Source organism: Hylobates moloch, unplaced genomic scaffold (assembly GCF_009828535.3).
Source record: "Hylobates moloch isolate HMO894 unplaced genomic scaffold, HMol_V3 SCAFFOLD_17, whole genome shotgun sequence".
NCBI classification, from domain to species: Eukaryota; Metazoa; Chordata; class Mammalia; order Primates; family Hylobatidae; genus Hylobates; species Hylobates moloch.
The window spans coordinates 59388581-59411833 of NW_026652292.1; the positions used below are offsets into that span (position 1 = coordinate 59388581).

The window sequence follows — 23253 nt, forward strand, 5'->3', positions numbered from 1 at the left end:
ATGCAGGCCTCTATATCATGACTACAGTTGCATATGAACATTTTGGCTTTGAGACGGGCCACATTATCACATTATCTGACTATCCCATTTGTAATTTGGTATATGGGCCTTCTCAAGTGTAAGGAGAAATTTTAACTCTGTTTAAAAAAACAAGGCAGCAAATTCTAAAATGGCTGTTAACAGTTACTTGGAAAACAGTAACAATCACTAAAAATAATTACTTTTATGGAGCAAAGCCACTCTTTCGCTTCTTGTCAATCACTCTCACTTCTGTCTGGGGACACACTAAGCTCCTGCCACCTGAAGGGGGGTCTTTTGACCAGCAGCATCGGTGTCATGTGGGAGCGTCTGGAAAATGCAGAATCTCAGGAGTCACACTGAAGACATGAGAGTGACTTGGTATCTCACACCCTTCCCTGGGGCTCAACTCTTCTCCCTACACCCCTCCCTTGGTGATCTCATCAGGATGATGGCTTTAAATATCATGTCCAAGTGACTGACTCCCAAATGTTCCCATCCAGCACAGACGTTGCCCCGAACTCCAGACATGGAGATCCAACTGCCTACTTGTCGTTTCAACTTGAAGTCTAACAGGGATCTCAAAATGAGCATAGCGAAAACTCTTGATTTCCTCTCCCAACCCCCAGCTTGCTCCTCCTTCCACCTACCTCCCGCTTCAGACTTCCCTGCTACTCATCTAGTTGCATTCTGTAGTAGACAGAGGTCACTCCTGAACCAAACCAAGAGTGACAGTGAGGCTGTTTCCTCAGCCCATCTCCAAGTTCCCTAGCCTTTCGTCAGCCTGGCTCCTCCGTCCTGCCTCCAACTTGTCTGACTCTACTCTAAGGTGGGGTTCTCAATCAGGAAACTCCTTGGAGACCCTGTAAGTAGCACCTTCTTGGCATATAGGAATCCCAGAGTCACAGTCGGCTGTGTCAGTGTCTGGTGGGATTTCCTTGTCTCTTACTCCTCTCTCGATCCCTACAGTTCACAGGGGTCATTCTACCCTGATGAATGGTATACCCAGGGGCTGGTTACCTCAAGGTGGCTGAAACAGACCCAGAGAAAGACAGCTGGGCCAAGCTTAAGTTACTTAACCAGCTTCACTTTATTGTGATATGTGCACAGCACCCCCACTACAATAAGCAGTGATATCAGAGGCAGCAGTTTTATGCTGCACATCACATTCAGTACATTGAGGACATAATTCTCACCCTGGATGCTGCTAAGGTCCTTTGATGGTCAGATTCTATCTCTGAACCCTCTGATAGGTAAACATACATCCATACTGTTTCTTGCCTCTCTCCACTAGAAGGAAAGCTCCACGTAGCAGGCCTTTATTTATTGCCACATCCACAGTTTCTGGCTGTGGAGGAGCTAAATTAACTAATTCAGCAAACAGTTATTAACACCTTGTCAAAGACAGAGGCTAATGGCCAGGCGTGGTGGCTCACGCCTGTAATCTCAGCACTTTGGGAGACTGAGGTGGGCAAATTGCCTTGAGCCCAGGAGTTCAAGACCAGCCTGGGCAACATGGAGAAACCCTATCTCTACAAAAGATACAAAACAATTACTCAGGTATAGTGAGGCACACCTGTGGTCCCAGCTATTCAGGTGGGTGAGGTGGGAGGATCGCTTGGGCCCAGGAGTTTGAGCCTGCATTGAACCATGTTTGTGCCAGATGTGCACTCTAGCCTGGGCAAGAAAGCAAGACCCTGTCTCAAACAAAGCAAAGGCTGAGTGCAGTGGCTCACGCCTGTAGTCGCGGCACTTTGGGAGGCCAAGGCAGGCAGCTCACTTGAGGTCAGGAGTTCGAGACCAGCCTGGCCAACATGGCGAAACCCTATCGCTACTAAAAAAAATACACAAAAATTAGCCGGGCGTGGTGGCACATACCTGTAATCCCCCAGCTCTCGGGATGCTGAGACAGGAGAATCACTTGAACCTGGGGGACAGAGGTTGCAGTGAGCTGTGATTATGCTACTATACTCCAGCCTGGGTGACACAGTGAGACTATATCTCAAAAATAACAACAAAAAGGCAGAGGCCAAGAATCTTAGCAAATGTCAATGGAAGGAAAGACAGTGGAGTCTCAGAAGGAATTGGCACTGGGAATGCTCCCACTTCTTGTAGAGTGTCTGCTTCATTCTTCTCCTTGCAAACCAGTTTGCTTTGATCCTACGTTCCATGGCAAAACAAGGCCGATGGGAGCTTGCAAGTTTGTTCTCTGCCCAGTGGCCAGCAGAGTCTGCCAGAAGTCTCTCAGCAACCCTGAGTCTATCAGTCATAGTGGGAAGAAAAGCAGTGAAGCCTGCCCATGGAAGGGACATTTCTAGAGAAGACTGCAAACTAGAGATGGGCAGGGCTTTGTGCCTCAGGACCTGGGCATCCTTTCCAAAAGCTGCCCAGTGTATTATTAGCTAACTGGAATTTGAGGAGTAAGAAATATTTCATGCAAAGCCCTTAGCAAATAGAAGATAGTTCACTATTGAACCTATTGCTTGTAGTCCTCTAAAATGGCTGCCTGGCATCACTTCTCCCATTCTAGCAACCTCCAGGCCTCTCACCAGAGAAACTAAAGAGCCTCTAGAGGTTCCTTTTAACTGACGCTTCAAAATGTACAGGGAGAGGCAAGTGACCCAGGCTCGCATGACCAGCTATCCTCACCTGCAAAATGGAATCCTGATCAGGTATTTAAAGATAGAAAAGAGGGAATGCATTCCAGTCCCCCTAGATAAGCCACTCCTATGATAAAAGATTTCCAACCTGCAGGACAGAACTAAGATGGAAAATATTTTGAAGTGTCCAATAATGGCTATCATAGTGAAGGTCTACATTTTTAAACCTTTGAAGTATTAAATGCAAAACAACCATATCACTGTTTTCTTGAAAGAACAAGCAAAAATCAGGCCTGAGCACTGAGCTCCCGTTGCTCCTGGAAGAACCAAAACAAAATGATCTCTAAACTTGAGGGCAGCCAAAGCAGATACCTGGGCGTTGAAGCTAAACTAGGGCTGGACAGGCAGGACAGAAACACAGCTAGGAGCCTTTTGTGTCCTCTCCTAACTATGCATAATTTCCCCCCACTTAAATGAAACAAATTAGCAATGGAGAGCTGCAGAATCAGCCACCAGATGATAATCAATGGCAGAATGGTGTTTATGATTTGAGCATAAATCTCTGCCACGATTTCATACTCTGGTCCTTGGAGTTTGGGTCTTCCTAAAGTCAATGTGAGGTCCAGAAACATGACTATTAGCTCTATTTATAGATGAAGATCCATTACCTTCAAGATGAAAAAAATGCTTTAAGACAGGGGTGTCTAATCTTTAGGCTTCCCTGGACCACACTGGAAGAATTGTCTTGGGCCATACACAGAAGACATTAACGCTAATGATAGCTCAAAAAAAAAAAAAAAAAATCGCAAAAAAAACCTCACGTTTTAAGAAAGTTGACAAATTTGTGTTGGGCCACATTCAAAACCATCCTGGACCGCGGGTTGGACAAGCTTGCTTTAAGGTGTCCATGATCACTCTCCCTAGCTTTGTGTAATCTAGTGCATATTCAAGTGTAAGACTTGGCCAGGGGAACTAAGAATGCTAGCAAAGAGGTCATATTTTTTCCCCAGACTTTTCCTTGTATCATCTAAATATAAATATCTGACTACCACAGTAAGAACTCAGTTATGAAGGTTTAACGAGCACAAGAAAACCAGAAGCCCTGATTTTTGAGTTGTGTGATGAGGAAGAATAAAGGGGAGGGCAGCCTTGCAGGGAGGAAAAAGTTCTAAGAGAAAAGAAAAGCTGCCAGAGCCAGCTCCAGGCCACTGCAGGAATAACCTAGTCACACTACTTACTCCTTTGTATGATGAAGGTGGGAGTGTTTCTAGATAGTTTGAAATGTAAGTAAATATGAGCACCCCGACTCTGCCCAGCAGCAGTAGACATTATCAAACAGGTAAAGAAGCAAGAAATTGACTGACTGATATGCTCACCTGCACTGAATGACAGGACAGTGGACTGGAAGGAGATGAAAAGCTAGAAATGGTAGATAGACCTACACCTCATACTTACGTTTTTAAAAAATTTCCATAGAACATCAGAATTTCAAGTGTCTCCCTCAAAGCAAAACATCATGGAAATTCCAATAGTTATAAAATAACCTATTTGCATTTAGTATGCTTCTTACAAGAAACTAGTTACAACCTTTTCATTTTTCTGTATTAAAGAGTATTTACCTGCATTTTCTATAAACCAAGATTAGTCCTGAGTTCTGTATAGGTGAACATTACAGGTGCACCTAACTCTGTTGAATACCTATGTGCCAGGCATATGGACAGCCTTACTCTGAACACAAAGAACCATGGGCATAACCATTCAGTCTTACAGGTCCTGACAGGGCTTGAGGCTTACAGCTCGACCTCTTTGATGAAATGGTCTCATTTGTACTTTATATACAACAGCTTCATCTGTCTTCCTTAAATGTTTTCTAGTACCAAACTTTCTGTTAGGGTTTCCTTTTTAGTGTATCTTTCTAGTTTGTTGTTGCTACTGTTATTTTAGAGGTGCAAACTTCATTCTGTGCTGACTCACTAGATTTGGAAACTAAATTGGCTTGCACATCATCATAACTGGTGGCCATCTAGGGGTTCAATGACCCAAAAAAACCAATATATTTAATGTTTTTTTTATAAGATTAAAGTGACCATGCAGTACTTACAGCAAGGAATACAAGATTATTCTAAATTCTAAATCAAGTGACTCACTAACAATCCCAACCTCTGGAGGCCTCACAATTCAAACCCCAACTAAATGTCTGTTTCTAACTTAACAATGAGTATTTATAGCAAGATGTCTTTTGCAAAATCCTCATAACTTAGATTCTTTCTTTGGCGGGTCAGTAACAACTGAACTTGCTATGATTTAAAAATTATGGGCCAGGCACGGTGGCTCACGCCTGTAATCCCAGCACTTTGGGAGACCAGAGGCAGGCGGATTACCTGAGGTCAGGAGTTCAAGACTAGCCTGGTCAACATGGTGAAACCCTATCTCTACTAAAAATACAAAAATTAGCCAGGCGCAGTGGCGCATGCCTGTAATCCCACCTACTGGGGAGGCTGAGGCAGAAGAATCACTTGAACTCAGGAGGCAGAGGTTGTGGTGAGCCAGGACTGTGCCACTGCACTCCAGCTCAGGGGTGACAGAGCAAGACCCCGTCTCAAAAAAAAAAAAAAAAATTATGTAACTTCTCCATTTAACTTTGTTTCATATTAAAGAATACTATCCCCACTTCTAGGACCCACCCCCTACCCCCCAAAGGCAAACTATTATGTGTTCCTTCCTATACCAGACAAAATGACCATCTTATATTGGAAAAGCAAGTTATTGCTAAGTAATATTCTCCAATTTTGTTGCAATCAGCTTTAAATGATTCTAATTTGAGAGATATGACCCTTGAGTGACAAAATCCATTTCACCATTTACACGAGGAAAAAAAAATCTCTTTAAAGCAGTACATAGTTAAAAACATTGACAAGGAAATTAAATTAGTAGAGCTATCACTTTGATGTGATGTACATGGTAAGATTGTAAATACACCAACTATAATATAGAATTTAATTTTATCTTTATGAAGTATTCTGAAATCAAAGACGATAATACATGCATCAGGCACATTCGACAGAAGACTTTCACAATGGTTTACATTTCCTTTTTATTTATTCCTTGAAACTGCTCATATTGCAAGTTTTTCATGGATGAAATATGGAACTGAGCAGATTCTTTTTTTTCTACAAAATTATGGTATAAACTTGCTCAATTTTCTATCTTATTGCTAATAAACCTTACAGGCGCACAGTTTGTAAAATAAACCCCTTAAGGACTGAATGCGTAGAGCATGCTGCAAGGTACAAGAAATAAGCTAAAAATGAGCATATAAACCTACATCTGGACCAACACAGTACTGAATGCTGGCAAACATTTATCACGACACGGGAAAATTAACAAAAGGAGATACAGTTCAGTCCTGAAAGGGTTAAACAGAAACCCTAATATATTATTGTTTCTAACCATCCATCCCACATTACAGTGCTTGAAAACAAAGTTGTAAGTCTGGCACAGAAAATTACACACATTTGTTCAGTACTCATCAGAAACACAGCTGCTTTTGCAATCAAAGTAACTTGGTTACTAACTGAACAGCATTTTGTTTCAAAAGGAACCTCCTCCCCAGTGGATTTTCTGGTTAGCATGACTAGTTAGGTTAGTTCTCAAAAATGGCATTGGAAGTTTTTTGTGAAAGCACAGATGGTACCAGTTTCATTAAAAACAATAAAACAAAACAAAACAAAAACTAACCAGTTATGATTGCAGGTAAGTCTGTGCAGTAAGAGTGACAAACATTTCACAATTAAGTCATGTATAAGGATGCCTTTAATTGCCACAGTTTAAAGAAAGTGAGCAGCAAATTTAGATAGTATACTAGTGTTCAACTCTGAAATCACTCAAAATATAAAGGGCATTTTTAAAGCTTTTAGCTTGCCTTCCCAATCTATGTGATAAATTAAATGGAACAAATAAAAACATATTGGATCAGAGACTCAGCTTCTATGTGTATGTTTAGAAACTGCAGAGTCATGAGAGCATAAGATACATTTCTAAAACAGAATTTTTAAAAATTCAAACATACTATAACTGAAGCACTCACCATTCTAATAAGAGAGTCTTTCTGAGGGTAAATGACCAGCATGTCTAACAATGCCATCACTGGAGGAGGGGACACAATCTACTATAACCAGAGGACAAAGTTCCTATACATTACATACTGAAAATGATTCACAAAACCATGAAAGAAAAAATGTAAGCAGCTGGCAAAACAACTACTGATAAACAATAAGCTACAATGGACAAATCATTTCACTCTTTAGTCTGTGGTATGAGAATGGCCAAAAACAGGTGGGGAAAAATGCCTGTATAAGTACATTCTTGGACTTTTCAAAAAAAAAAAAAAAAGAAAAGAAAAGGGTTTACAGTATATTTCAATTATCTTATAGAAAGAAACAATCAAAATAAAACAAACATTTGTTAAAAAAGCAAAAGTTCATTTTAATAAGGTCACGAACTTGAAAAATTATTTTTGAGCTACAAAAATGGGTAAGGAATAGTTTGTTCTTCAAAAGCATCTCTTTTGTTATTGGTTAATTTAATATGATTCCTTAACTAAATACCAAACCTAGGAAGTGGAGGAAACTTGTGGCCGTTAAAGCAAAGCAGCACTAGGAACATGTCCATGCTCTGAACAAAAGCACTGTGTAATGACTCCTGCCATGACTCCACAGAGAGGAATAACTACTACTTAGAAATAAGCGGTCTGTAAGAAAGAGACGGTGAACAGTTACAACAAAGAAAGATAAGGCCACAATGAGTTCTGCCCTTGATCACTGAAACAGATTTAAGGTGTGAGGCAGGATTAGCTTATAAGAGAGAAGTGTGTGACTGGAGCAGATTTGAAGAAAAAAGGCGATATAGAATAAAATGCAGCCTGGGGGTGATTAAAAAGGCTTGCAGTAAGAGAAAACCGCAATAACTGATTTAACCACCTAACGTGCTTTACAAATGACTTTCCCCTTGAAAACCGAGGAAAAGGCGATTTAAAGATGTTAGGAAGAATATTTACAGTGGCATAGTCTGAGCATAGAGTGAGTGATGAAGACAGCAAAGCTGGAAAAAAAATGCTACTAATAATAATTTCTAAAAAGTCTATTAATGGAAACTTTTTCAAAACAGCCCAGGACACCAGAAAGACAATGTTCTGTAGGGAAACACTGTAGGAAGTTGCAGTTTTGCATTCATAAGGTACTGTGGCTCCTGTTTTATGGGACAGTAAAAGCTTACCACAATCTAGAGGTAGTTTTTACTCTAAGAGGGATGATTGTATTACTAGACTGTGTTGTATAACATTACACACGTGGTTCCTGTACTAAATGTAGCCCAATGAGTCTGCTGCAATTTCAAAGAAACGAAACAAAGGCAGAAACAAAGTTCAGGAATGAAAGCAAGGTAAAACTGGCGGGGTTAGCATGCAAGGCCAACCTACAACCCTGAATGCAACCAAATCTCAACTGAAAAGAAAAGAAACATTTTCTGAGTTAGGAGACATTTGTGGAGATGCTCAGTACTGGAAAAGAGAAAACAAACAAAAAAGGCAGAGAAAAAAATGAAAACATAAGTTACATTTGCATTTTATAATCTTACAACTATCTGTTTCTAAAGTACTGTCTTCCAGCTATTTTAGTTGATCATCTAATAAAAGCATCTTATGTTTTAAGATTACAATGATGTTCTGGCTAGGCTACCCCCTCCAACCCCCCAAAAAAGTAAAGATACTAAAACATGCTTTTGCTGACATTTTCCTCATTCTACCATAAGGGCACCATCTACCAACTGGTAGCAAATACTTCCCATATTTTTTGTCACTTGCCAACAAGGCAGAAAATACCCTGCTGAATGAAATCACTGGGAACATTCCAAGTTCAAAATAAAATGTTTAACTTACACATAATACAAGTTATGTACAAGATTAGGAGGGGGGAAAAACCTGAACAAATCCTGGAACACACATATGTATTTACGTCATGGGAAAAGGGGAGAGAACACTTCAAATTTCAACAAGTTCTGTGCCATTAACTCATTAACAGCTAAATGGCCACATCAAATTGCATGTGAATGTTAGAACCTCTTGGATAACCACAATAAGTCCATATATTCTTTTTTAAAAGGAAAACACAGAAATAACTACCAACAGTGTCTGAGAGACAAAGTTAACATACATTGCATGTATTGCAGGCAAGGCAGAGGCATTTTTTTAAAGCTTTTGCACAGACTTCATATAATCTTAAAAAAAATATGTAGGCCTTTACAAGATTTGACTTGCTGAAATCCAAACAATTTTGCCTCATGAAAAGTCGTAAGACTTCAGCTGAAAATAAAAGAAAAAAGTTCCAGCCTTAGACCAAAAAAAAAAAAACCTGGAAGAGTATGATAATTAGATTAAACAAGCATGGTCAGGCTTGGAACCTGAATGTATTTTAGAGCAAAAGCTCAAAGGTGAGTGGGGAAGAGAACAACCTATTTGGTAACAAGGTGTACTATAATACCGTGATATAAAAAAAGGTATGGTGAAAATGTACCTTTTACTAAAGCTTATACAATATACAAGTTCCTTGGTCCATAAAAACTATGTTAGATTTGTGTCTTCTAGTTTGTTCAACTTGTATTCCAGCCACATTATTTACTTCTTGCCCATTTAAACAAAACCAAACAAAAACCAACCAACCAACCAACAAAACAGCTGAAAAACTTGATTTCCAATATTTATACATTTTGATTTTTTTCCTTTTTTTTTTTTTGTTTTTTTTTTTTACTGTGGCTTCTGCATTTCAAATCAGCACTTGCAGAGAGATAACGGGTTTTTGAATAGTATCACCTGGTATGAAAAGTTTTCCCAAGAAACCACAAACGATTGTTCATTTTTTCTCCTTTTTTGTTAACTTTTTGCCACACTCAAGTCAGTTTAAGTCCTAGCAAAAAGACGGTAGTTAGGATACCACTGTGGCTGTAGATGATGTGACACTGGTTGAATTTGTGCTGGCGTTTGTGTAACTTCCCTCGCTGTTTGTGTTTGATTCATTAGGGGGCACCTGGCTTGAACTGGCTCGAAGGATTGCTCCTGCTGCACTGCAATGTGGCCGCGGCCCTGGTTCTGGTGTGTAGGTAAAGGTAAGGCTGGTGGAATAAATGATTCCATCATTTCGGACCAAAGTTACTGGAACCTGGACTGGTTGCCGGACCCATCTCCAACCTTCTCGGAATGCAGAAATGTCTGGGACGACACAGAGCATACTCTCTCCACACCTGAGGAGGAAATATAAATCACTTAAAAACACTTTAAAAAGCAAAGTACACGTTAAAAATGAGACTTAAGGTTGTTTAATACATTACAATCAATGCCAGGAAAGAATCTCCTGTACCCACACCCCTCACAACCTCTGGATGATGTAAAAAGTTTTATCAAGTACCTGTACATAGTTTCAGCTTCTACATCCCCAAACCACACTCGTAAATTTGGAGTGAAATTCTGTCCTGTAAGTTCAAGCATTGCTACGTCCCCACCGCCATTCAACTGCAATTCACAGAAAATCACAACACTGAGAAAACTTTTCATTTTTCATTGAAGTACACAAATTAGATTCTCATTCAACTTTCGTTTGTTTTTTTTTTTTAAAAAAAAGGGCAATTAAAATGTTTTTTATTACAAAGCTAGCTAAAAACATTTCAAGATAACATACAAGTTTATTTAAATTTAAATTTTCTGGCAAGTATGCTCCTCCTAATTTTTTTTTTTTTTAATCAACAAATGGTGTATATAAAAATCCCCTAATCAGATGATTGGAGAAAAATCAAAACTCCCATGAAATGAAATGATGCCAAGTCATAGCTGAGAGTAGCTGCAAAGAGCTAAAGGCCAACTTGGACTAGGCGTTCTCACCTGAAGGCTCTCTACCACAGGCACAGGCGTGACTGGGGCAAGGACAGGGCCCATTCCCTCATAAAATGTATATTCTGCCTTATCTGTGCTAATGATTGTCCAGGAAGCGCCATCATTTATCATCTCTTTATTTGGTTCTTTTGGACATGGAGTGGCCTAATAAAGAAAGAAGTTGAGAAACTAAGTTTTATACAGTTTGTATTAATAGGATAAGAAAATTTTACCAAAGTAACCCTCAGACAAGAGTTAATAAGAAGATAACTCAATAAAAACTTACAAACTTTCTAAAGCATGGTGCTTTGCCAATCCCTATATAAACACAAACAGAATGCTAATACAGAAACCCCATAGACAGCAGTTTTTCTTATAATACAAACTATTTCAGTGACATATTAAATAATAATACCTTTCAGAACAACCATTATATCAATGCAGGTACAATTTCATTAATAGCAGATCAATATTTGTGATGTAAATGGCTGTTTAAAACTCTTCAGGGACTCCTAAGAAAGAGAATGGGAGTCCTCATGCTTAGCCAACAGCTAGAAGCTTATGCATGTTCCATGGGAGGGAATCAAGATGGGAAGGCAAAGCCTCTACCCCTACCTTAACACACCTAGACTAGGGACTCAGCATGCCCATCAGTGTGTGTGGGCATCTCTCTGGAAAGGAGTTTCACATGAAACTATAACTATCTTATTAAATCATCTGCCCATGTCATAACCTCATGAAAGCCTTCTGAGTAAATGTAAAACATTAGCTTTTAAAGCATGTCATCATTACTATCTTGGGAAACCACGATGTAAATCTGATGAGATTTTGAGCCTTCACCCAGAAAAATGCTTCGTCTATACAATGTTTGCACACAATTTCAGAGGATTCAATGAGCACTGAAAATCTATTTTTGGATATCCTGAGGGGCTCTTTGTTCTTCAATTAAGAACCCTGGAACTAGTTGTTAACTGTTTCTCTGAGAACGTTTTCATAATTTTGAGTTCTTCCTTGAGGAAGGACTGCTTGCATGTCTGAGGATTGTGTGTTAAGGATGCTCATACCTGAGATTAATATCTGTGTATAGCTTCACGTATTTGTATATAATTAACAGCAAATGAAAATTTCATATTTTTGCAAGTTGCTAACCTCATGGTTTGTACATTTTAGATTTCACCAGTAATTTAAAAACATACCTGAAATTGAATTATTCTTTCTTGAGAAAGGCACAAGTACATTCTTTCTGTATCCTTAAGGTAAAATGCACATTTATGGAGTTGTGACACAGGATCATCTGCATCCAATAATGCGGTCTGCTTATCAACTTTCCTAATTATCTATATTTAATAATTAAGAAATAAAAGGTCATCCACATATGAAAAGGATTTTCCTTGTGTAAAACATCAAAAGTACATAGAAGCTATATACTGCATAATAATACATCACAGTTATTTGTCCTATGCCTACATATATAAAAACATTCACAAACAAAAAGGCTAGGAATAAAAAAATACTTTTAGATTGCAAGCATGTCAGAATGCAGAAACTGTTACCCTCTTCCCTGAACATCTAAAAAAAAAAAAAAAAAAAAAATCAGGCAGGCAGGCACTTGTTTTCTAGATTAGTGTTTTTCAAACATTAATGTGCACACAAATGAGCTGGGGTTCTTGTGAAAAACACAGGTTCTGATCTAGCAGGACTCTTGTGGGGTCTGATATTCTGCATTTCTAACAAAATCCCAGGTGATGTTAATGCTGCTGGCCTACAGACCATATTTTGAATAGCAAGTTCTAATGATATTTTCCAATAATATGCATAAAATGACAAATACTCCAACATCAAAGAGAAAAATCTCTAGAAGGCTACTGTCAGTGCAAACATCTTACATCCATTATCCAAAACTTACGTATTTAAAAACATAACAAAATCAAACTCATTTTACAGATTACAAAATGGGCTTAGAAAGGTCAGATAAATTGCTCAAAATTACCAGTTTAGTAGCTGAAGGACCAGAATATGTCCTGATCCCAGGGCTGGCTGCCTGTCCAACTGATCTCTAAATCTTATAACCCAACTAGTCCACAAAACACATGAATATCTGAAAGATAATACTATCAAACCCTATATGACACTTGACACCTAGAAGCTAACGGCTAAGTAGATGATCATGATGAAGAGAAAAATCTGACACATAACTTTTACTCTATTTCCTTTTCTACTGACCACTTCCAACAACATACAAACATAACTATCTCTCATCTCAAAATCAAAAGTAAAGAAAACACTGACTACATGCCCCGTCCCTCCCTCTCACTACCTGTTTCTCTGCAAACGCCTCCTTCCTCACTGTCCAATCTCCTGCAATCTCTCCAGCCTTTTATTTCAAAGACGCCACTACAACTGCTTTTCAAAGCCACCAAGGATTTCCAGACAGATGCATCTCATGGCACTTTTCTGTCCTCATTTTACTTCATTTTCTCAGAAGCTCTCGAGACATTTTGCTTTCAGGACCACACCTGCTCCAACTGACCTTTAGAATGCCCAGAGCTGAGTTCTCAGCCCTCTTTTCCTCTCTTTATAATCTATACTGTTTAAAAATTTAAAGGTTGACAACTCCCAAATTTATTATCTCCAGACTTATCTTCTCTCCTGCATTCAACTTGTATGTACACTTAACTACCTATTCAACATTTCCACTTACAATGTCTAACAGGCACCTCAAGCTTAGCATATCGAAAACAGATTTTTGGATTTCCTCCTAAACTTGATCCTTCCCCAACTCATCTAGGTCAATAAATGGCACCAGCATTCACTCAATCCAAAAACCTTAAGAGTCACCCTTGATGCCTTGCTTTCTCTCATACCCAACTCTCTCAGACCCAATCTGCCAGCAAATTCCGTCAGGTCCACTTTCCAACAAATCTGTCACCCCTCACCACCTTAATACTATGATCCTGGGTCTAAGATAGCATCAACTCTTGCCTCAATTATGACAACAATCCAAGCACCTGTCTCTCTGCTTCCACGGCCGCATTGCTATGCTCTCTTCTCCACACAGCAGCCACACATATACATCTAAACAAAAATGGGCCATCATGCCCTGTTTAAAATCCTCCAGTGGCCTTCTAACATACAGAGATAATATGAAGTCCTTATCCTAGATACAGAGAGGGATCCTACAAGGTCTTGCCTAGTGCTAACCTTACAGCTTCAGTTCCTGCCACTTGACCTCTCCTCCCTCCGCTCCAGCTCCACTGGTTTCTTTACTAGTCATCATACATCCCCTGCCTTCAGCTCTGTACTTGTTCTGTTTGCCTGAAATGCTCCTCACTCAATTAGCGGTTCTTTGACTTCACTCCGGGCTCTCTTCAAATACCGCGAATTCAAAAAGACTTCCCTGACCTCTCTAAGCACTCCTCCAATTCTCTATCCCTTTATTATCTTGTTTTGTTTTCTCATCACTACATAAATCCTTTACATGGGTATTTGGCTTATCACCTATCAAAATGTAAACTCCATGACGAGAGGCACTCGACTTTGCATGTCAGAATTCCTCAGTCCTGAAACCCCTGGAAAGATTTATATATCAGCGTCTTAATAATGGTACTGCAACTTTTTCTAATAAGTTAATTTTTTATTGCAACATTTTTATATAAAGCCATACAGTTTTGAGTGTAAAAACCTCAATTAATGACTTTCGAGCAAGGCAGGCTACTGGTACTTTACAAAGAACTGTAAATGAAAACACTGTTTTAAATTTGGGTCTGTCTTCTAAGTGGCTTGTATTATAAACTACTGGTGATCAGAATCATCCTCCTAAGTTGTGCTTCTGCAGTACAAGCATTTAACACCAAAGCAAACAAACATCATCCTTGGAACAGAGGAAATGAATGAGAAGAGAAAAAAAATGAATAAATGCTGATTCAGGTTTTTTGCTTGCTTCTGTCTCCTGCTCTGTTTTTCATGCCCTTCATTCCCTAACGTTACCCTTTTTATTATAATTTGCCTCAACTGCAAAGCTTTACAGATTACTATGACTATACTTCATGTCTTTTAGGTTATTGCATTGACATGGGAAATAAAATCACCTTGTACAATCATGACAGAGGGTAAAAAAAAAAAAAAAAAAAAAACAGTAACAAAGAAATGAATCACTGGCTTAGAAAACTGTACATCAACCCAGCCTCTGCTGAAATGGCTCCAGAAAATATAAGCCAGTGGAATATTGCACCAAAAAGATACATAGAAGGCATGTTTAGGAACATTAATACTAAATGTTCTTCTACTCACCCAACCTCTTCAGTCTGACCTTGAATCAAACTTACTCATAAATCCCCTTCATCTTGAATACAAATAAATTATACTGTTTCAGAAAAGGAGAGGGAAAATTGGGAAGGGGGTGGCACCATAGAGGACTTTTGTTTTCATTTTACTAACAAAAGTAGTTTTTACAATTTCAAGATCTCCTTTTTTGTGGTTGTTGAGATAGGATCTCATTCTGTTGCCCAGGCTAAAGTCCAGTGGTACGATCACCGCTCATTGCAGCCTTGACCTCTCGAGCTCAAGTGATCCTCCCACTTACGCTTGAGACTACAGGTGTGCACCACCACACCTGGTTAATTTTTTTGGGGGGGGGGGGGGGGGGGGCGGTGGTAAAGACAGGGTCTGACCATGTTGCCAGGGCTAGTCTCGAACTCCTGAGCTCAAGTGATGCCAGGGCTAGTCACCTCTCCTTCTCCTGCCTTCACCTGTTGAAGTGCTGGGATTGCAGGTGTGAGCCACCATGTGTGGCCAAGTTTCAATGTCTTCTATTGAACAAAAGCCCTAAATCCTATGCCCCTCTACCAAAGTTAGAAATACCAATTTTATTTCAGTTTTAATAAATCTATCTTCTTGTGACAGAGTAAGCTAACACAAATTATGCTTATATTTCAAAAGAAACAAGAATTTCTTCTGTTTGAAAACTTGGTCCTACATTGGGATATGGCAGGTACCACAAAAAAATGAATACAGTTTATCTGCATTAGTAAAGAAAAGAAATGTAATTTATAGTGCCCTCTACTGAACATCTTCAGATAAAAAGCCAAAAAGGAAATTGCCACAAAAATATATTGGAAATCATTTAAGAAAAAATCATTAAGAATGTACTTGTAAAAACTGGCTATTACCTTAAAGCATTTCTGAAATAAGGTAGAGCATAACTGTCAATTATAAACAGCACTGATTACTAACATACCTTTTAAAATTAAAAAGCATAAAATTGAGGTGTGTTTTTCCATTTGAATGTTGTGACTTTCCTGTTTAAAGAATTAATTTTTACTTCACATTATCACTAAAGCAAAAGTAGAGCCATACCAGTCTTGGGAGTGCCATGCCAGTAACTGAGCACACAAGTTTGACTGTTTGTCCATAATGGATGTAGCCATCTCGGACTGTGAATTCTTCTCCTTCTGATTCATCATCATCCACTACAGTAGGTGGAAAAAGAAATCAAACTGTCATCTTTTTAAATTTATTTTATGATTAGGCAAATGACAAAACAATATATCCATGTATCTCATCAAAAGAATTTAACAATTTCACACTAAAAACATTAAATGCACATTTTTGTACTCACAGAGATGAATAAAAAATGCTCCCCACTGCTGTGAACTGGCATGAAAATTACCTCCTTCTACATGCAAGTATCTGGTACTAACTGTCTGGGATCGTAGTCGATTAAATAGAGCCACCTTTGTTCCTGAGGCAATGCATACTGCAAAGAAAAAACAGCTCTTATTTATGTGATTGGAGCAGAAGGTGGGGAGGGAGCAAAAGAAGGAAATTCTGCCTGGCAGTGTATAATTACTCTTTCTTATCATTTAACAGTTTGACAAATATTTCCATTTTCCAAGACAGTACAGATGATATCAAAAAGTCAAGGTAACTGTTATTAATAATGTCAAGCTAATGATATCAAATGTCCATAAAAATAATTTTAAAGTGAAAGCTACACAGTATGTTTAATGTAGTGCTGATTATTAGAGAAAAACTTACTTTTAAAATAATGTTAGACAGTAGAAATTTAAATGATGACCTATTTAAAGGATGTGTATCTAAATACACTGATAAGAAAATATTTTCCTGGAATATCACTGAATGGAAAAGCAGAATATAAAATACTCTGTATGCTGTGGTTCCATTAGGCAAATGTATATATTTTTAATATGTGTTTGCATCCAATTCCACAGAATACATGCATAGAAAAGGGACCAGAAGGATGTTTATCAGAGTTGATGGTAAATGCCTCTGCATATTGTGATTTTAGAAAATTCTGCATTTCTCTAAATAAAGTATTGTATGAAATTTCTTGAAAATAAATCCATGTAAGCAGAAAAATATTCTGAAAGTGAAATATGTTCTCTGCCATCAAGAAACTAATATTCAGTACAAACACAAAGTTAAAGCAGTTATATAAAACTGTGTAATTTGAAATCCAAATAGCCTGAATACAAGACATAATATACCTCCTAGTGCAGGAGAGCACACCACCACCTTTGAAGTAGGTCTTGCTTTTCAGAAAGAAAACAAGAACCAAAGGACAACAAACTTAAATCTGATCACCATTCTAGACTAAAGATTCTCTCCTTGACCAAACTTTTAAGCAGGCTGCTCTGAGCATTCAACTAGTATTCGTCCTAGAGCCCTGTCATCAGTCTGTTTAGCTCAGTTATATATAGTAAGAATCCTCCTCAATTATCCCCCACTCTGGATCTATGATCACCTTGGCCTGCCTTTAGCAGGAATCCTAAGTCACGTCAGAAAGAAACCTTCTACCTTTGATGTCTCCTTTTAGTAAGTTTCCATCCATTGACCCTCTCACTCTGCTTCATCCCCACTTGTTTTTGTTGTATTCTTCTTTGTTGCATTCTGAAATGGAACTTGGTTCTATTTTCCCCTATTGCAATAGTACTGAATGAAATCTGTCTTTCCAGCTAGTGCCCACGCTCTATTTGTTTCTGACTCTACCAATTTACAGAAAATACATTAAACTATACCAAATAAATGAAATTAGCAAAATCCAGTACGTGGAAATCTCTAGTGGCCAAATGTCTCTACTTACTTAAATAAATTGCAAGAGTTGAGGGGGTGTCCATAGATTATACTCAAGGACATGTCACAATATAAACTGTACTATATGGTAGATTTGAATTTTGATTCAAGCAATCTGATTTTTAAAATAACATTTTAGACCATTTTAAATTTGAACACTGATTGGATATGCATCAAACTAAAATAAGGGCAGAAGAAAGTGGGGCTGGAGTACAGGTATAGATGAAGATAAGGTTGGTTGAATTTAAGATCACTGTTGACGTTAGAGAATAAACATAAGAGGTTTCATTGTATGGTGCAACTCTGCCTACTTGAAAGTGTTTGAAATTTTTCCGTAATAAAAACTAAGTGATATTAGTGGACTGAGTGGACTAAAATATAACCAATACAAAACAACAACAACAACAACAACAACAAAAAACCATGAGCTCATAATAAAACAAAATGAAAAGAAAGCAAACAAAACAAAAACCCTAAAACCCCACTGGTCACTTTCAGGGAATGTTATTATTCTGCAAATGAGTAAACAAGCAGCTAATCCTGCCTTTTCATTACATATTACAATTGAAGCAAATAGCTGATGTGGCAAAGTCCCTCTTTGTAGAAAAAAACTCCAGCTAACAAATGCAGAAGTTAGAATTTAAAAAATTAGAGTATCACCATTTTGCAGCATTTAATGAAATGGATTTAAACATCTTCAATGGCTATTAAAACCATTAGGTTAAAGTTTGCTGAGGAACTTTACGGGTGGAATAGACTAACAGCTGAACTACTATAATCAATCTTAATATGGCCAAACAAAAAGGGGATAATCAGATATTATGACTTCCAATCCAATGGAAACAAATGTATATTTTACCAATCAGTTCTGAAAGTCTTTATGTCTAACCACCAGTTCGTAGAAAATAAGAGAGACAGAGAAACACGTAACCAGCCAAACCCAGAATATGGAATTCCACAACAGGAAAAATGATCCAGTTTCTTCAACAAACAAATGACACAGAAGGAAAACAAAGGTGAGAGAGGGTAGAAGAAATTATTACAGACTAAAATGTGTGGACCTTATCTGAATCCATGTTTCAACAAACCACTATAAAACAAAACAAAGCAAAAAAACTATAAAAAGACATTCTGGGTCAATCTGATAACTCTGTACATGAAATAGGATATTAGATGACACTAAAGAGCTGCTGTCAACTGTTACATATAATGATGTTTCAAAAAAAAGGGCATGTATTAGTCACTATTGCAGAAATTTTGGTTGAAAGGATAGGATGAGATTGACATTAAAATATTCCAGCAGATAGCATTAGGAGATATACCTAATGCTAAATGACGAGTTAATGGGTGCAGCACACCAACATGGCACATGTATACATATGTAACAAACCTGCATATTGTGCACATGTACCCTAAAACTTAAATAAAAAAAAAAAATTCCAGCAATTAGAAGACAAAGAGGTGTTGGTGGTGATGGAGATAATGAAACAGAATTGATAAAGCCTGTTGAGGCTGGGTGGCTAATTTCTCCCTTTTATATAAATTTGAAAGTCTCCGCCAGGCGTGGTGGCTCACGCCTGCAATCCCAACACTTTGGGAGGCTGAGGTGGGTGGATCACCTGAGGTCAGGAGTTCAAAACCCAAGACCAGCCTGGCCAAATGGCCAAACCTCGTCTCTACTAAAAAATACAAAATCAGCCGGGCGTGATGGTGGGCACCTGTAATCCCAGCTACTCAGGAGACTGAGGCAGGGAGGATTGGTTGAACCCCGGAGGTGGAGGTTGCAGTGAGCTGAGATCCTGCCACTGCACTCCAGCCTGGGCGACAGAGTAAGAGTCCATCTCAAAAAAAAAGAAAAGTCTCCATAATAAAAAGTTAAAAAAAGAAAAATGGGTGTGGAGGTTAAATTTATAATTCAAACATACTTCTTTGGTAGTCTAAAAATAGGCTGATGAGACAGCAGTCTCTGCCAGAGCAACCACATTAAAAATTGTGTTTAGATTCTCAGGAAGGCCTGCCAAAGCCCATTTAGTTAGTAGTGTTTTTCAAAGGGGTGGTTTTTGACATTGTGGGTGGATCAATTCTTTGTGGAATGGGAACTACCTTGGATACTGCAGGACATTCAATTCAGCATCACAGGCTCAAGACACCCAAAGCCAACATCACCCCCTCCAGTCACTGTAACAACAGAAGGAGAAAATCTCCCATTTCCCCAGAATGTCCCTGGGAGCACTAAGGAACCAACTCTGGTTAAGAACTGCTTCATTAGACCACATACTGTCAATTTACAATTAAAAAAAGAGAGACAATAAAGAGGGCCACAAAAATATTAGTAAAGAATTAATTGGCTATTGAAAAGGCAATTTTTAATTTAAAAAAGAGTCTGTCTTATTAATTCATGGTGGGAGTTGGGGATAAATAAGAAAAGCATACATACAGTCAGCATTTTTCAATGACTGCTTCTTTTTGGAAGGTTTGGAGATGACTTTTATCCGCTTGCTGAGGAACACACCAATGTCATCACTGTTGCCATAGAACATCTTTACAGACAACATGAAGTGCTTTCGCTTATCTGAATCAGATATATATAATGTTTTGGCTGTGCAATAGTTCTGTGAAAGAAAAGTAAAGTTTTAACAGCAGCAAAACCTTGTTTGTTTATGTAGTACCTACAACTCAGAATGGCCATGGTTTAAGTAATAAGTAAAACAATTCCAAGGGATAGCTGATAAAACCAACTATAAAAATTATCAACTGTAAAAATTACTGAAATTGATTTCTGAAAAGTACAAAGTTTTCCTTATAAAGTCTGTAAAACACAAACATTGTCATCTATTGTATCCTCTTTAAAAGACCATTTAAAGAAACCGCCTTTTCTTGTTTTACATAGCTCTACAACTGTGTCATGGAATTATCACTCGATGTTACAGCAATAACTTTTAAAATAAATTTTACAGTTAAAAAAATCAATGACTATCTTTCTGCCAAAAAAAAAATAAAGCTATCGGAATTCAACAAATTATGTAAAAGATTTTAGCAGTAGTTCTTTTCAAAATAGTGCATAGAATGTTTTTCTTTATATAGCTGAACACTAGAGTAATCACTTATAAGATTGAGGAAAACAATGATAGACAAACTGGATGATTATAAAATATCTTAAACCAGAAAGAGATTATATAAGCATTAAAGAGCTATTTTTAAAATGGTTAACTTTGCCCAAAAGGACGATTCATATGTATCACCAAAAGAACTGAATTTAAAGGTACTAGAGAAAATGCTCAAGGCATTATGTCAGTTTACCAGAATTTAAATTCTGATAACTGAAAAGATAAAGAGATATAGCACTTTACAAACAGCAAAGACCCTTCAAAATGCTACTGCTTATATTATATATAACAATTCTAAAATCTTTCCTATTCTCTTGATCCCTGTGAATCAGGGAGGGGTCTAAATTATTGTCCTTTTCCAGATAAGATAAATGATGCTGAAACACAGCATAAATATCTAAAGTATCTGAATTATATTTTTTAAAAGATCAACATTCCACTTTAAAATTAAGCTAAACAAGTTTCTTCAACTACCTCTCCCATATCTTCCTTTTAAAAAGCACAGCAAATTCTACTCAGGAAACAGTTAATGACTTCTAGGTTTTTATCTTTAAAATTTTACTCACAGACAGCCTTGGTAGCAGACAAAACTACTGCAATAGTTTATTGTATTTCTCATAGCAAAGCTATATAAGAAAATGCAGATGCCATCTTGAACGTTATACATTCAACTAAGTTTTTAAAAATCAAAAGTTTGGTAAAAGCTTTGCGAGGTTTTTGCTCTGTAGAAGGCAAAAATAAGATAAAGCTAATCATAGTAATAAATAAAAACAGGCCAGGGTGGTGGCTCATGCCTGTAATCTCAGCACTTTGGGAGGCCGAGGTGGACAGACTGCTTAAGTCCTGAAGTTTGAGACCAGCCTGAGCAACATGGTGAAACCCCATCTCTACGAAAAACACAAAAATTATCCAGGCATGGTGGTGCATGCCTGTAGTCCCAGCTACTCAGGAGGCTGAGGTGGGAGGGTCGCTTGAGCCCAGGAGGCAGAGGTTGTAATGAGCCGTGATCCCACCACCGCACTCCAGCCTGGGTGACAGGGTGGCACCCTGTCTCAAAATGAATAAAGATAAAGAAACAAAAAACAACAGTATTTTGCAGTCACATCACTCCTTGCACCCAAGATCTCCAACGCACTCAGAGATGGCATCTGTGAGCTGCTATGCCCATAGGTCGGCCATACTCTTAAAAGTGACAGCATTGAAGGTCAAATTAAGCCTAAACAATGAAATTTTTCTGCAACATAAGACGAGGTCTATGAAAATGGGTATCAATGTACTAAGCAGACAGTCATGGGAAGCAAAAATGAAATGTATATCTAAATGAAGGTAATTACATGCTAATGAGAAAGCTTAAAAATGTTGAGATGGCTTTTGAGTGTTAAAATTAAAAGGTAAGATCCATATCAGAAAGAGAAAATACTGAAATCTGCATAAATTAAGTCATATTGGCAAACAAGAAAGGAAAAAAAAACCAAGAAGGTTGGATCATAAGGCCTACACAAAAAGAACTGCATTTTGTTCGGAAAAAACAAACACACATCTATCTCCTTGGAAAGAAAGGAAATATATCCCTAATTACAATGAGTAGTTTGAATCCACAAAAATCATAACCAAGATAATTTTATGGGAACCATTATTTTTAAAAAACTATAAGGCCACTGACCACAAACTACTCAAATTCCATTAAGAAAAGAAGGAAAAAGTCACTGACTCATAGAAAATAAGCAAATAAAACTAAAATTACATTTGCCTTGCTATTCTAAAAGGTTAAATTAGCTAATGGAATTCTAGAAGAGAAAATGGCATATAATCATCTCTCTAGAAATAGTCTTTGAAAACAAGATCTTTAGGCAATAAAAGACATTTCTCTGAAAGAAGAAACACCAAATCTAATGCTGCAAAGTGATACTGCAGAAATGTTTAAATTATAGAAACAAAATGTTAGCAAGAGCATATGATGTTTAAAAATAAGAAAAACACAAGAGTGTTAACTAAGTCATCCTTGTTGCATAGCTTACCTAGCTGTGACTATAAAAAATGTAAATTTTTTTAACAAATTAAAAACATTACACAAAATCTAAGATCCAACATATTACCTACATACAGCCAAGTGTCATGACCACAAATTTAAAGGGCTAAATATACTAGAATTTTGTTGTAGTGAACATTTAAAATAAGCATAAACACCAAAAATTGCAAAATGAATATCTCATATTTCTCAGTAACTAATTGTACCACTCAATGAACAGACTATTTCCTTACACGAATGGAGGTTAAGTGAGGCAGACAAGAGCAAAGTGCCTCTTACTGAAGCTCAGAATCCACTGCTCAGGACATCTTTGCCTACCTTGGTCAAAACCATGTTCTTATACCTTTATGCTCTAAGCACATGATTATATTGTTTTTTTCTGCCTGGGATGCCTTCTACTAACTCTCACCAGTCTTACTTTACGTAGACTTCCCTAATACAATTTTTCCTGAAAATTAAATATTAACATACAATTTTGGCTTACAGACA

At 37.7% G+C, this 23253-nt stretch overlaps 1 protein-coding gene across 10 annotated transcripts in view; it reads right to left on the reverse strand.

The window, feature by feature from the left end:
- Nucleotides 1-5684: 5684 nt before the first annotated feature.
- Nucleotides 5685-23253, reverse strand: part of RBPJ (recombination signal binding protein for immunoglobulin kappa J region) — a 115701-nt gene continuing 98132 nt past the window's right edge. For all 10 annotated transcript variants that reach the window (XM_032136107.2, XM_032136112.2, XM_032136108.2 and 7 more), the window contains 7 exons: nucleotides 20066-20240; nucleotides 16154-16291; nucleotides 15892-16004; nucleotides 11733-11873; nucleotides 10546-10701; nucleotides 10076-10179; nucleotides 5685-9911 (listed from right to left, as the gene is read on the reverse strand). In XM_032136107.2, the coding sequence (XP_031991998.1) occupies nucleotides 9596-9911; nucleotides 10076-10179; nucleotides 10546-10701; nucleotides 11733-11873; nucleotides 15892-16004; nucleotides 16154-16291; nucleotides 20066-20240 (1143 nt within the window). In that variant the 3' untranslated portion in view covers nucleotides 5685-9595. The remainder of the gene's footprint in view (nucleotides 9912-10075; nucleotides 10180-10545; nucleotides 10702-11732; nucleotides 11874-15891; nucleotides 16005-16153; nucleotides 16292-20065; nucleotides 20241-23253) is intronic.